The sequence below is a fragment of the Ambystoma mexicanum genome, chromosome 4p (genome assembly GCF_040938575.1).
Source record: "Ambystoma mexicanum isolate Mex_15411 chromosome 4p, UKY_AmexF1_1, whole genome shotgun sequence".
NCBI classification, from domain to species: Eukaryota; Metazoa; Chordata; class Amphibia; order Caudata; family Ambystomatidae; genus Ambystoma; species Ambystoma mexicanum.
In genome coordinates this window covers 42,297,918-42,312,566 of record NC_090927.1, presented here as the reverse complement: position 1 = coordinate 42,312,566, position 14,649 = coordinate 42,297,918, and the positions used below count along the sequence as shown (strand labels likewise).

The 14,649-nt window shown below is 42.6% G+C and overlaps 2 protein-coding genes across 2 annotated transcripts in view; both read left to right on the top strand.

The window, feature by feature from the left end:
- Positions 1 to 14,649, top strand: part of LOC138452949 (zinc finger protein 845-like) — a 216,696-nt gene that overhangs the window by 15,229 nt on the left and 186,818 nt on the right. The window contains exon 2 of the mRNA XM_069605321.1: positions 8,336 to 8,418. The gene's annotated coding sequence lies outside the window, so the exon portion shown is untranslated. The remainder of the gene's footprint in view (positions 1 to 8,335; positions 8,419 to 14,649) is intronic.
- Positions 11,365 to 12,162, top strand: LOC138452732 (zinc finger protein 300-like). Its single transcript, XM_069605081.1, has one exon. It carries the CDS (start codon positions 11,365 to 11,367, stop codon positions 12,160 to 12,162), a length of 798 nt encoding a protein of 265 aa, XP_069461182.1.

Sequence of the window (14,649 nt, the reverse complement as noted above, 5' to 3'; positions counted from 1 at the left end):
CCAGGTGAAGGTAGGGTATGGGTTAGTTGAAGAGAATGGTTTTAATCGCTTTTCGGAATCCTAGGTGAGAGACTTCAGCTCTTAGGGGTGGAGGTAGGGCATTCCAATGTAGTGCAGCTAGGTATGGGAAGCTGACCCACCTGCTCTAGCTCTCTTGACTCTAGGGTTTGTGAGCAAGTTTATGTATGGAGTTCTGGTAGGCCTGGTGGATCTGGTGGGGTGCATCCTATCGGAGAGATAGGGTGGAGCGGTGAGATGGATGCATTTGTGGGTGATGGCAAGTGCTTTAAATACAACTCTTTCTCTTACTGGGAGCCAATGTACCTGTTGTCTAGCCTCCGTGGTGTGCTCTTTCTTGGGTATTCCAGGGCTGCTCCAAGAGCGCTGTTTTGTATTGTTTGAAGTTTAGATAAGTTCTTGGAAGAAGTGCCCAGGAACAAAGCATTACAATAGTCAAGTCTTGACCCTGTTATGGCTCTGGCAATTGTGATGCAGTTATCCTTTGATAGAAAGGGTCTGGCTGCTGTGAGCTGTTTGGCATGATAGGCTGCTGTTGAGGCGATGGCGTTTACTTGTCTGGTCATTGTTAGATTTGAGTCTAGATAGACATCTAGTGTCTTTACTGCATTTGCCACTGTATTTTTATGCTGTCAATTGTGAAGTGACTGAATTGGGAGTCAAAGTTCTTGAGTGTCTTTTTAGAGCCCACTATAAGGAGTTCAGTTTTGTCTGAATTGAGGCATAGGCTGTTGGCTGCCATCCAGGCTTGAATTGTTTTATAGATGTAGTTGAGTCTTTGAGTCAGTGTCATAGTCTCCTGTTAGGGTGATGAGAATCTGGGTATCATCAGCGTAGCTTGTGTATAAGATACCCAGGGAGTCTAGGATGAGGAATAAGGGTCGAGTGAAAATGTTGTAGAGGGTGGGCGAGATGCATGACCCTTGTGGAACACCGCATAGGATAATAGTGGGTGAAGCTGAGGCAAGGTCTGAGAAGACTTGCATGGTCCTCCCTTGTAGCATTCGGGGAGAGGTTGGCTGTAGTGGAGAGGTGATGGCATAGGACTTGGCAGTCGACGAGGTCGAAAGCCACCAATAGTTCGAGGAGGAGGAGGGCAGGTTTCCCTGTCCCTTGCGTCGTCCATTTGGGTTTTTAGGTCAAGTATTGCTGACTCAGTCCCGTGACCTGGGCGGAAACCTGATTGGCGTAGTCCAAGAAGTCTGTTTTCCTCAATGAATTGTTGTACTTGTATGTATGCCGCCTTGTCCAATATTTTAAGAAAGAAAGGGACCATGGTAATGGGGTGGTAATTGTTGGGTATGCGTGGGTCGAGGGAAGGTTTCTTTATGAGAGGGCGGACCCAGGCTTCCTACAGGCAAGAGGGGACTTTGTTTGTGGCAAAGGAGGCGTTTACCAAGGCTGTGAGGAAGGGGGCGAGGTGGCTGGTGCAGTCTTTGATGAGTGTGGATGGGCATATTTCTCCTTTGCAGTTAGATGGTTTGATGGTTTTCATAATACTGATTAGTTCCGATTCTTTGATTTCCTTAAAGGAGAAGGAATTAGAAGCCGTAGGTGGGGGTGGCGGTGTAATGTTGGAAGTCGGGATGTTGAGAGTTTGCCTGGTGCTTAGAACTTTAGCTTGGAGGGTATTGAGCGTACTATTCATAGCTGATTGGATTTCATCGCACCAAGATTTATCCTTGGTGAAGTTCTGTGGTGTTGGTGTGAGGGTCTCTAGGTCTCTGAAGATCGAGATTTCTTTGGTATTAGATTGTGCCTCTAGGATTCTAGCTTCGAAGGAAATGGCGTTAGCCCTAATTATAGCTTTTTTTATACTCTTTTGTTTTCAATTTGAAATTCAGTTTTGCTTCATCTGTGCTCGTGGTTTGCCAGAGGGTCAGTGCTGCCCGTTTCTCCGAATGGAGTACGAGGAGGTCTGGGGGTAAACCATGCGTTGGTGTGGCTTGTGGGTTTTGCCTTGCATGGTTTAAGTGGTGCAATGTCTTCGACTGCTGCCTTGATGGCTGTGTTGTAGGATCTCGCTAGGACCTCAAGGTCAGTTGAGAAAGGGGGTCTGAATCCCGGCCCGGGTAGGAATGGTATAAGGTTGTCCTTGGTGAGCTACCTAGAGCTTCTGGTGAGTGCTTTGGGCAGAGGTGGCTCATGTGTTTTGTTGTTACTGGTAGTGGGGATGTGTAAGTGAATGGCATGGTGGTCTCACCAAGGGATGGGGGTGTTGGCGGTGAAGGAGATAGGACAGTTATGCTGAGCTATCCAGTCTAGGGAGTGACCTTGTATGTGCGTGGGTGTGGTGATGGTGTTTGTAAACCAGAGAGTTTCGAGTTCTGTTTTGATTGTTTTGGCTGCATGATGGTTGGCATCATGGAGACCTAGATTGAGGTCGCCTAGTAGTATGGCTTTGGTGGGGTGTTTCAGGTTATCGGAGAGGAGGTCAGTGAGCGTGGTCTGGAAATCACCTATGGGACCAGGTGGTCAGTAGACCAGATGAAAAGTGAAGGTGCAGTGGTCTGATAGTTTAATTTTGGTAAGCAGGTAGTCACTGTTTTCAATGATGCCTTTGTCTCTTTTTCTGATTGCAAGGGTGTTTTTGGCTATCGTGGCTACTCCACCGCCTAGGGTGGTGCGATCTTGTCTGATGATGGTGTAGCATGGTGGTAGGACTAGAGATAGTGCCGGGCCTGAGGCTTCATGAAGCCAGGATTCAGTTATCATGAGAATATTAAGGTCTTGTGTAGATATGAGGTTGTGGATGTCTAGGGCATGGGCATTGATGGAGCGCGCGTTAATGAGTGAGCATTTAAGGTGTGTGCTATTGGGAGGATTCTTGGTTTTGGGGATTGCAGAGGAGATCTGCACGGCCTTGGTAGTAATGAAATCTTGGCGTTTCCTGGCTGCAATGCATGCTTTATTGCTGGGTTGCTGTATGGTGTGCGCGCCAGAAGGAGTGTGGGCAGAGTTAGCAACATTTGTAATATTGTGGGGATTGTTAGGTTTGCTGGCAGTGGTACAATTATCAACATTGGGGTAAAAAGCAGCAGCATGAGCAGTGCCTACAGCAGTACTAGGTTTGCTGGCAGTGGTACAATTATCAACATTGGGGTAAAAAGCAGCAGTATGAGCAGTGCCTACAATAATGTCGGGTGGCATCGTACAATGAGTAAGGGGTAGTCAAGTTATAGGATTGGCATACTTTCGTGGGAGTGATTTCCGAGGTAATGCTCAGCAGGACTGGGGTTCTAATTGACGCTTGACTGGTGGCGGGCGGGCGGGGGGGGTAAGGGTGTTCATAATGTTCCTCCTTGTGAGTTTCGGGCTGCTGGGTCATGCTGGATATATTGTTGGGGTGGTAGGAGGTTCTGATGCCTCTGGCCATTGTGGAATGATAAGGAGGCAGGGATGCTGGGTTGCAACATCGAGTAACAGCGCAATAGTAGGCGCTAATGCCTGGCTTAATGGGAGGGCTGAGATTCATGTTGGCGCTCACCTTCGTATTGGTGCTCAGGATCAGCCCTGAGACGTAGGCTGGGGTGGGCCATTTCGTTGACAGAATGTGGTCAACTCGCGTACCGGAGCAAACAGGGGCTAACGCGGGGCGATGGCCTTGTTTTCCGCCGCCGGCTTCCACCTGCCGCTGGGGCGGACCTCAAGATGTTGATTCTGGTTGCTTAGCAATTGAGAGCCTCGCTCTCATGCTGCGTTGCGCCGGCCATTTTGGAAGGTCAGGCAGCAACCTGGTCTTCGATCAGGGGCATTGTATACTTGCAGGTGCATGAAGAGTGTGCAGATCGGATCAAATCTGCTTTGGAAGATCAGATGGCACAGGCTGCTAGGGCTGCAAGTGTGATTCCAGGTGAATCAGTGTAGAAGCTGCAGTCGTCGTGGCTGTGGTCTCGACTGTAGTGGAGGGATTACCGCTGGGGCACACGGGGGAGAAGGGCTCCTGGAAGTGATATCCAGCACATTGCAGGCTTTTAGACCGTGCACCAACTTGAATGGATAGAAAGCCGTAGAAGATTGTGGTGTCATCAGATGGCGAACAGAGGGATCAGGCCGTCCCAGTTTCTCCCATCTTCTGTGAGCAATATTTTTATTACACACTTCAGGGTTTGCTTAAACCAATTCATGAGTCCATCAGTCTGAATAGTATATCGAGGTTTGTAGGGTTTTTATATTCAGCATCTTCATGTCTATCAGTTTTGACATGAAACATCTTCCTTTAGAATCTCAGCTGGAAAGCCCACTTGGGTGAAGTAAGGAATGAGGACCTTGACAATGGCTTTTCTGGTGTTACTTCTCAAAGGGATGGCTTCAGAATATTAGGTTTCATAGTCCAAAATTATCAAGGTGTGTTGCTTTCCAGATTGTGAGGGTTCATGTCAATCTAGAAGAAATGGACATCTCTGTTTGGTAATTGCTGCAACAGAGCTTGTGGCACATCATCCAGGGATGTCTTTCGGCATATTGGACAGCTGGTACAGAATTGCTTGACCTCTGTGTACACTCCGGGCCAGTAGTATCTCCTGAGTATTCAGTCACTTTTCTAATCCGAGGTGCCCCACTTTCGGATTATATTGGGCCAGTGCTGCAACCTGGAACTGCTTGGCACCAACAATTTGTGGTAGTTGGTAGTATTTACATCAGCTCATTATAGAAGTCGCCCGCCCCCCCACGACGCCCAGGACCCCCTTATCAATGAAATGGCGTGTCTTCAAAGTTCGGCTCTCAGCTTCTGATTCAAAGTTCTTTTAAGGCTTGTTCTAGAAGTGGATCAGTCTTTTTTTCTCTCCACATTTAGATCGCACATTTAGATCGCATGTTTCACAGATGCCCTAAAGAACACACCGACTCCCAGAGAGGTTTCAAGGGTTCTTATAATTTCAGGCAGGCCCCCTAGCGCTGTCCCTCACTCTTATCTACAGCAAGCAGCTTATACCATAGCCCAGGCTTCACTACTTCGTATATAGGACCTATTGAGTAAACGATCATTCAGAAATGAGCAGTGTTTGGGAGGTAGATGCGTTCCAGGTGAAGGTAGGGTATGGGTTAGTTGAAGAGAATGGTTTTAATCGCTTTTCGGAATGCTAGATGAGAGACTTCAGCTCTTAGGGGTGGAGGTAGGGCATTCCAATGTAGTGCAGCTAGGTATGGGAAGCTGACCCACCTGCTCTAGCTCTCTTGACTCTAGGGATTGTGAGCAAGTTTGTGTATGGAGTTCTGGTAGGCCTGGTGGATCTGGTGGGGTGCATCCTATCGGAGAGATAGGGTGGAGCGGTGAGATGGATGCTTTTGTGGGTGATAGCAAGTGCTTTAAATACAACTCTTTCTCTTACTGGGAGCCAATGTACCTGTTTTCTAGCCTCCGTGGTGTGCTCTTTCATGGGTATTCCAGTGGCTGTTTTGTATTGTTTGAAGTTTAGATACGTTCTTGGAAGAAGTGCCCAGGAACAAAGCATTATAATAGTCAAGTCTTGACTGTCTAGGTTCTATCTTGCTGTAAATGAGGACCTAAAGACAAACGCCTTATCTTTGTAATAATATCTTTTTGGGGCTTCCTACACTAACCCTACTCAGCCATTGAGTTGGGTGGTGCCTTTCAGACACTCATGCCTCACTCAGACTTCTTCTGGTCGCACTCCGATGTTCCTCTCCCTGGGCTGCTCAATTACTCTTCAGGGTGCTGGTGAGGTAATACAGTCCTGGCATAGAGGATGTGTAGCAACTGCAAAGGTTAAGTATCCTATGGTTAAGAATACTCTTGTCCACTGCACATTATTAAGCTGGACACAGTGGAATAATTAAGGAGTTTAACCAATCTGTGGGTTGTTCACATTGGCCATATTCAGTATAATGTACATCGTCATTTGAAAATTTGAAGATCTTCTTCTTCTTTTGGAAAGAAACTTTCAATATGGGTATAAGAGAACTGTTTTTAGCAGACCTTGATCTTTACACGGATTTCTGCTTACATTCCGTAAGCAAAGGTACTATTCCCCCTGACGTTCTTGGACTATTTGATCTGTCTTCTATGTTTACATATTGAGTGAAACATTTCTTTATTGTACCTACATAGAGTAGGAACCATACATCTAGTACTTTAAAGGTTTGAAAGATGTATATTTATCACCAAGTCTTCCTTTGCGGAGCTGTAATATTGTTCATATGGATATTTATATATCAACACTGAGGTATACCTGCACCTTCTTTCTACTTTTATGTAACAGATTTTGAGAAACTGTCCTGATGAAGGTATTTCCATGTTTTGCAACGCATTGAGCTGAGGATTTTAAAGGATAATGGATCTGACTGCACCTCTTTGAAACATTAAATATTTTGCTTTTTTTTAAAGCCTTATACTCATGTTGAATGTTTCTTTCCAAAAGATCTTCAAATTACTATGCACATGATACTGAATATTGACATTGTGAACAACCCACAGATTGGTTAATATCCTTCATTTTTGACTGTTTCCAAGTTGATGGTGTGCAGGGGACGAGAGCACTCTTAACCATAATATACTTATCTTTTGGGGATGTTACAGTAGTTAATATTAACAAATGGTGGTGTTGGAGAAAGAGACTCATGCTTCAATTTGATGGCAAACAGGTAATTTATTAGTTGGCTTGCACATGAAAGAGTGCAGCATCCTGCCCATTATGAAACCCATCTATTTACCCTATCCCCTCATTTCAAGTCTGTTATCGGCTTAGACCCACAGTCACCTGACTTCAGTTGGTTGAAGAAAACCTTTGCCTATGTATTTCGGCATGTTGATCCCGCCTCCCGCAAGACAATGGGGTAATTCAAATCAGAAGTGACAATAACCATCATACTTCTGGTAGAGCATGATCTGTGGAGATTACTTCTGAGGTTGTCCTTCCGGTTCTTTCTATGCCAGGGGGGTGGAGGTCCTCCACTGCAGTGATGACTACCGTTATCCAACAATTATCCATTGTTGATACCATTTCAAGCTGGATGGATTGTAATTGTAATTGGTTATTTATAACGCTCTTAATACCCAGAAGTTTCTAAGAGTGGACCTGGGGACCAAACCTGTGTTGCCCCGCGTCGTCTTGCTTCCAAGGTGAGCGTATTGCCCCTGAGCTATCCCAGCCCAGACATGCGTCCGTGGCCATGCTCCTTTAACCCTAGAGAGTATGAAGTGTTCCTATCACTCCATTGCATATGTCGAACAAGCATTGGCTTCAGCCAACTGTGTAAAAAAGGAAACCTAAAAGGAGTCCACTAAAGAAAGAAAAACTAGGGGTGCGCGGGGCAACATAAGTTCACATGGGACAGTTGAAATCCCTCCTGCAACAGAAATAACTCCTCCCTCATCCTTTACCCCCATATGTAAATTTGTATTTTTACCAAAATTATTGTCACATGGGATGAATTGCTATTTTTAAATTGTAGAATTAATTCTTTGGTGGATGCCTCGACTCTCCTTTTTTTTTTTTATTTAGAGCTATGACATGTGGAAAAAAACTATTTGCTTAAAACAAATATTTAATAAAAATTGAAATGTAATGAATAGTTATATATTGTATTGATAAACCATTTGTAATTTCAACATTTTGAACCAACCTCCTTTAAATATACTGACTCAATGTCATATCAAAAAGGTTGTAAACACGTTCTTAGGTTAACATTAATTGCGAATAACAAAACTAACAATAAATGGCTCCCAATCAAAACATTTTTTTTTAAAAAACATGTTCACATCAATACATTAAATCAAAAAAATTGCATTAAGTTAAATGATCATCATTGTGATAAGCTCATCATTTGTAAAAGGAGGTCCACTAGCTGAGTGATTTCTTTCTGGCATGTCTTACTCAGGACCAATTATTTCAATAATGCAAAACAATACACTAGTATAAATCATGTTTGATGATCGTTTAACTTTGCATTTATTGTTTTGACATTTGAGTAAGGATATTTTTTAAGGGGTGTGGTCCAACATGTTGAAATTGCAAATGGTTCATTTATACCATATATTATAACTATTTGTGAAATGTATACTAAATCTTTTTTCTAAAACATATCATTTTTGATCACATGTCATAGCTCTAAATAAAAAAAGATTTAAAAAAAAGTGGAGGCATCCACCAAAGTAATTAATTATACAATTTAAAAATGGCAATTTCTCCCATGTGACACCTCGCTCTAATCATTTTGGTATTTATTTCTCCTGGTGTCAATGGATCATGGGGACTACTCGCCTATGGCTTTGAAATGTGTATATTTATTAATTTATTTTATTCAAAAATCGCATTCGTAAAGGTAGCTAAGCCTCATCCCTTTCTACCTACAGGACTACTATCCTGCAACAATGTTGACCTCCTTTGGCCAGTGTCCCAGGTCATGTTAGGAGACTGTGTCGCAGTAAAATCCCAAGTAAGTTTTGAGGGTTTGTTGTGTTTTGTACAGGAACGCTGTGCGTAGATGTATAGAAAAATATTTGAGCAGACTCCTTACCGGACAATCCAGTTTCAAGGCTTAATGTGGTTTGACATTTGGCGGCGCACCACCTTTCCCACAGCTGTTCCTGTTTCTATGCTTTACGTTCCTATTTCTGCTGAACAGAGGACTCTGCTGACTACAATGTTTGGTCTGGAGACTCTAATGGGTTACTCTGTTGCGGACTGTCTGCCCGGGCTTCTGATGACTGTGGCTGCCTAGAATGGGGTGTTACAACATGGTACCATTCAGATATGTAAAGTCACTTAGGGCGGGGAACAAGAATTGGGCGCTCTCAACTGCCAATCAATTTGCAGCTGGGATTGATGGGATAGTCTGTGTGTCCTTTTTGGAGATATGATTTGTGGACAATTGCCACCCCTCCTCTATTCCAACACACCTGTTGGTGAGCTGCAATGAGTACCCATGTAGAACCGGGTTGGGGAAGCAAGGGTGCCAATGTCTGAAAGATCTGACTCTGTGATCATAAAGATGGTTATCTAGACTAGTACCAAATAAGATCGGGCCTGAAAGCAGGCAGCAGATCTTATTTTGAAGAGGCCACAGTGTTGTGAGTTGAAAGGCATGAGTGGAGTTGGAGGATGGTGGTTCATAGGATCCTATGCTTAACATGACATTTTTGCGTAAGTATACCTGGCAGGTGCCATTGATTGGCATGCAGGGCCAGGCATATAGATAGTGGAGATCAGAGAAGGTCACTTAAGTACAGCTGGGAGGTGTAAGTGGGTTGATTGGGTTTTCGGTGTAGACTGTATGTGACATCTTTCTAACTCCTTCAGCCGTAGCACCTTAAGAATTTGTTAGCTTGTTGCTACTTATCTAAAACCTTCTGTCTACACAGTAGTCCAAATGCCTGGCAACCCTCTACAAAAGGAAAGCTCTGTATTCTTTCTTAAAATATTAGCTTTCAAATCTTAAACAATGACCACTTAAGCAGACCTATGAGGGATCCTCTCTGATGCAGAAATTGGGTTGAGGGCAGATATGTCCACAAATGTAAAAATCATGACATTAACAAATATACAAATATAGCTAATCGTGCAATTAAACGGACATGAAAACCAGTATATGCTGCATCTGTAGATTTCTCACCAGCCTTTTAATTGCATAAATGTGGCATGGACCCTACATTTCTTAAACTGATTTGACACAGGTAGTATAGCTCAGTGGCAACACGCTCGTCTTGAAAGCAATCAAACGCAGAGCAACATAGGTTTGAATCCCGGATCCGCGCTTAGAAACCTCTTCGGTATTAAGCGCGTTATAAATAACCAATTATAATTTATAATTATTCTACGAACAAATACCACTACAGGTGTGTCTAGATGCTAATGGGGATGGGGGAGCTTATGGATAGAATTCACATGAGCAGAGGGCTAAAGTATGGTTGCATTCATCTTTAATTTAGATGTGGCTGACATCCAAAGAAGACTTGAATTTCCCATCGCAAAGGTAGCCAAAGAACATCTTCAGTGGTTGGTACATGGAAATGATGTTCATTTTGACAGTAACAATAGACTTGCAAAGGTTGCTTGATTCCCTTCAGCAAAATGTGCACAATAATGACACAGAGAGCAACACCAATAAAATTCAAATCTTGAGATTTACTTTTAAGTACAAAAAACCTCTTGTAATTGGCATTTGAATGACAAAAAAGTAGAAGTAGTTGAAATACTTTGAGTGTAACCTGTAATGAAACAAATGTTTTTGTTGATGACCACATTGAAATAATATTAAACACCTCCCAGATTATGGAAGCTCTCTGGATGTTTGCTTTAATACCCGGTGGTTATTCACTTTAGCCTTATGAAATACATGGAGGGCAAACTTTGGAGAAGATCCATTGGCTTGGGGAAAGTCACTTGAATGAAATATCTGTATTCAGAGTTGGGTATTAATTCATGGGCTGCCCAAGATAGAACAGGATTCCTCTTTTTTGGAGTTAAGACATTAGGGAAACCACCAGTGGATTTCTGAAATGCCTGATATAGGAGGTCCTGGTCTTTCCCAGAAAACTATGGTCATTGATCTGTAGAGTATGCAATGATAAAGGAAATGTGGGGTCACTGAGGCATCTGTACCTTAAATGTAGTGCTCTGCACAGATATTAGAAATGCTGAGGAGATTTGTAGAGACATAGAAGGATCAAAAAGATGGAATAGTCTGTTTTAGTGTTTTGAGAGAAAAATGCCTTAATGTTGGTTGTGCTATGACTTTGGTGAGTTTTTTGTAAACCAATAAAATGGTAATAAAAATGAAGCATCCAGTACTAGTCAAATGTACTTAGAGGGATAATCGGTCACTTTTCTTCTACAGCTTTCTGGAGCATTCACAGAAAAAGCAACGAGGATAACCAAGTAAAATGCCCCAAAACATCAGCTACGAGGAAAGGTTTATTCACAACTGATGGAGATCTCTGGGAATGCAGCGGTTTCTAGAAACTCAGTCTGGTCAAGAGCTGGTGGTGGAGAAAGCTACCCGTTGTGAAAAGGATTTCTGTTATCACTTACGTTGCATAATCAATCACAGGGTGTCAAGTGATCGGGAAGAAAGAAAGAACGAGTTGTTAAAACTTAGAAAAGCACACAGATGAAGACAAACCCCAAAGAAATTCCAATTAGAATAAAACATGAATTCAAAAGCCATAGATCATTATTTACCAATGGTAGAAACACATGTCCATGTGCTGTGCTTGAAATAAAAATGCCACTTAACAAGGTTGGGTACAGTAACCTGGATTAGAACTTTGGCAGGATGCAGATTGTGAGACAAACATCAGACATATAATGAGACACATTATGACAATGGAATGAGGTTACGTCTTCTATGGAATCCTTGCTAAAGAAAATCCAACTCGGAGAAATGAAACCCAAAGGAAAAACATATCAGTGCTCAGAATGTCAGAAAAGCTTCAATCGGAAAACTCCTCTTACTCGACATGAAAGAACTCATACAGGGGAAAAACCATATGAATGCACAGAATGTCAGAAAAGCTTCAGTCAGAAGGTCGGCCTGATTAACCATGAGAGAATCCACTCGGGTGAAAAACCTTATCAATGCACTGAATGCAAGAAATGCTTCAGCCACAAAAGCAACCTGACTCATCATGAGAGAATCCACACCGGCGAAAAACCTTATCGGTGCTCTGAATGTCAGAAATGCTTCAATCAGAAAGTCAGCCTGATTAACCATGAAAGAATCCACACAGGTGAAAAACCGTATCATTGCACTGAATGTAAGAAAAGCTTCAATCATAGATGTTCTTTGATTGTACATGTGAAAACCCACACAGGTGAAAAACCGTATCAATGCACTGAATGTCTGAAAAGCTTCAATCATAGATGTTCTTTGATTCTACATGTGAGAACCCACACAGGTGAAAAACCTTATCAATGCACTGAATGCCAGAAAAGCTTCACAAATAGATGTTCTTTGGTTCTACATGTGAGGACCCACACAGGTGAAAAGCCGTTTCAATGCAGTGAATGTCAGAAAAACTTCAATTCGAAAGCGCATCTTAATCGACATGAAAAAAAACACACAGGTATGAAACTATGTCTGTGCACTGAGTGTAAGAAAAGCTTCAGTCAGAAATGCACCCTAACTAAACATGAGAGCCTCTGTGGAGGTGAAAAACCTTATAAGTGCACCGAATGTTAGAAAAGCTTAAATCGGAAAACTAACCATACTCAACATGAAACCCCCCCCCCACAAAATCACACAGGAGAACCCCCTTATTGGTGAATGTCAGAATGTTGTTTATTGGCGAAGCAGTCTAATTAAACACGAGAGACTTCACACAGGTGAACTGAATATCGTAAAAGCTTCAGCTGGAAAATTGTACTTGCTAAACATGAGTCCCCACAGGAGAAAAACCTTAGTCAGAACAATCTCGATCATGAACGCTCTTTAATTCTACACAGGAGAAGGGCTTTACCAGTGCACTGAGATCATTAAAGTTTCAGTCAGAAAATAACAGACGTAAACCAACATGAAAAATCTATGCGCCTTTTCGATGCACTGAATGTCAGATAAAAAGAGTCCCAGATGATCTTCTTCATGAGAGAAACCACACCGAAGAATACCTTTTTGTCAGTACACTGAATTTCACATACGTATCAGTCGGAAACTAAGCCACAGCATGAGAGGATCCACACAGGAGAACACCCTTATCAATACACTGAATTTCAGAAAAGCTTCAATTACAAGCATAGTCCAATTCTGTGAGAACCTACAATATATGTCCTGTCTGTGTAATGAACGTCATAAATGCTGCAGTAAATCAGTCTATTTGACAAGCCGGTATCATTTAGCTCTCCAGGTGTATTAGATTACAAGTCCTTTCAGCCTTAGCGTACATAGTCAATGGTGAGGGATTGTTGAAAACTGTCCAAAACATCTGTAAAGCCATAGGTTTCTGACCCCTGGGCCTACTCAATGTGAAACCACCCGCATGGGAGAAAGAAGTGTGCCTTCCACGCCCAAGAGACCCCACACTGTGGCAAACCCTGAATATCAGATGTGCTACAAAGTTGAGTAACATAAGAGAGAGCATTTGGGATATTCATGAGAGAAGAGTGCATGAGGAGAGAGGTTAAGAAATGTGAGGAAAGGCTCACAAACCAGAATTGGAATGCAGAAAGAAGGTTGCTCACCCTGATCTTGCCTACGTAAATTTAGTACACCATAGTCTGGTAGTACCTAGGTTCAATCTCAAAACCGCTGGAGAAGCTAGCTTCCCTGTCCTTGCCGCCAAATGCTGGAACTCCATCCCTATCCCTCTTAAACAGTAACCTTCCTTCCTCTCCTTCAAAGCCAGCATAAAAAACTGGCTCTCCACTCACCACTAAGATACTGCTTGCTTGTTATTTTCTCACTGAATATGTATGATATCAACTCGTTGTATGTAACCGTTCTTCTGTTCTCCATGGCTTCCTTGGACCTATATGTAACCAGGGTCCCACTTATTTATTGTACTTATGCCTGACTGTATTTCTCTGCCTTTTCATGTATGTAACCCAAGTTTTCAAGCGCCCAGCTACCTCAGAGTTTGGTGCGCGATATAAATATTGAACAAATACAAAATACACAGTATTTTGATCAATAACTGATATCCTAGCTGTGATCTAAGAGCAAAATGTGCACAAACCATAGCGGGTAGAGTAGCATGACTTTTAGAGTGAGTAAAAAACGAAGTTGAACTTCTTAAGACTGATTTTAAGTTACATATTTGAGATAATCCGTAAATGATATCCTATTTGAATGTATATTGTATATGAAGGTAGGACACCACAGCATACTTCTTAATAAGGCTGTTTATAAAGATAAAGTGAAACGACCCCCAGCACAGTTCTCTCTCCCCACAGCTCATACCTCCACTTGCTGGGCTCGGAACTCCTAATACAATTAATCATTTAGGTTCCATGGGGTTGCTCAGTGTTCCACATTCCATTATCACCTAGAACATTTCATAACACATCCCCTATTTACCACTGCAATTCGGTTCTTATTCAATACCTGTCCCCTTCCCACCCGCACAGCACCTTTCTCTTCACAACATGTTTCCTTATCCTCACTCAATTGCCACACTCCACTCTCAATTCCTTCTTTCCACGTTTCATATTTTCTCTCCTCACCCATTTTCCTTCTTCTTTAATTTCTTCCTCAACTCATCCATTACACAGTACGAGTCCCTCGCTCTCCCATGCCATGGAGGCACCACCTGTGTGTTTGCTTTGCGTCCTCTCATCAGTTCGAAAGTACTCACGCCTGTGACTGCATGTAGTGACATACGTAATCCATACAATCTTTCTTGGATAGCTACTTCCTTACTTTTGCCACACACACCAGCCATGCAGATGGCATCCATGATGCATCTATTCATCCTCTCCACCATGCTGTTTCCTTCCGGGTGGTATAAAGCTGATCTCTTGTGTTTTATTCTGCACACTTTTAGATACACTACAAAATACCCTGCAGTAAATTGTGTTCCATTGTCAATCAAAATACTTTCAGGCACACCCTCTCTTGCAAATAACTCTTGAATAAATTTAACAATGTACTCACCATTGATCTCATGCACAATTTTGTATTCTGTCCACCGAGAAAGTAAATGGATCAGAACGACAACATATTTTCCTCATCCTA

Excerpts from the sequence above, each read along its gene's own strand:
- LOC138452732 (XM_069605081.1), top strand. The coding sequence starts at position 11,365 with ATGAAACCCAAAGGAAAAACATATCAGTGCTCAGAATGTCAGAAAAGC.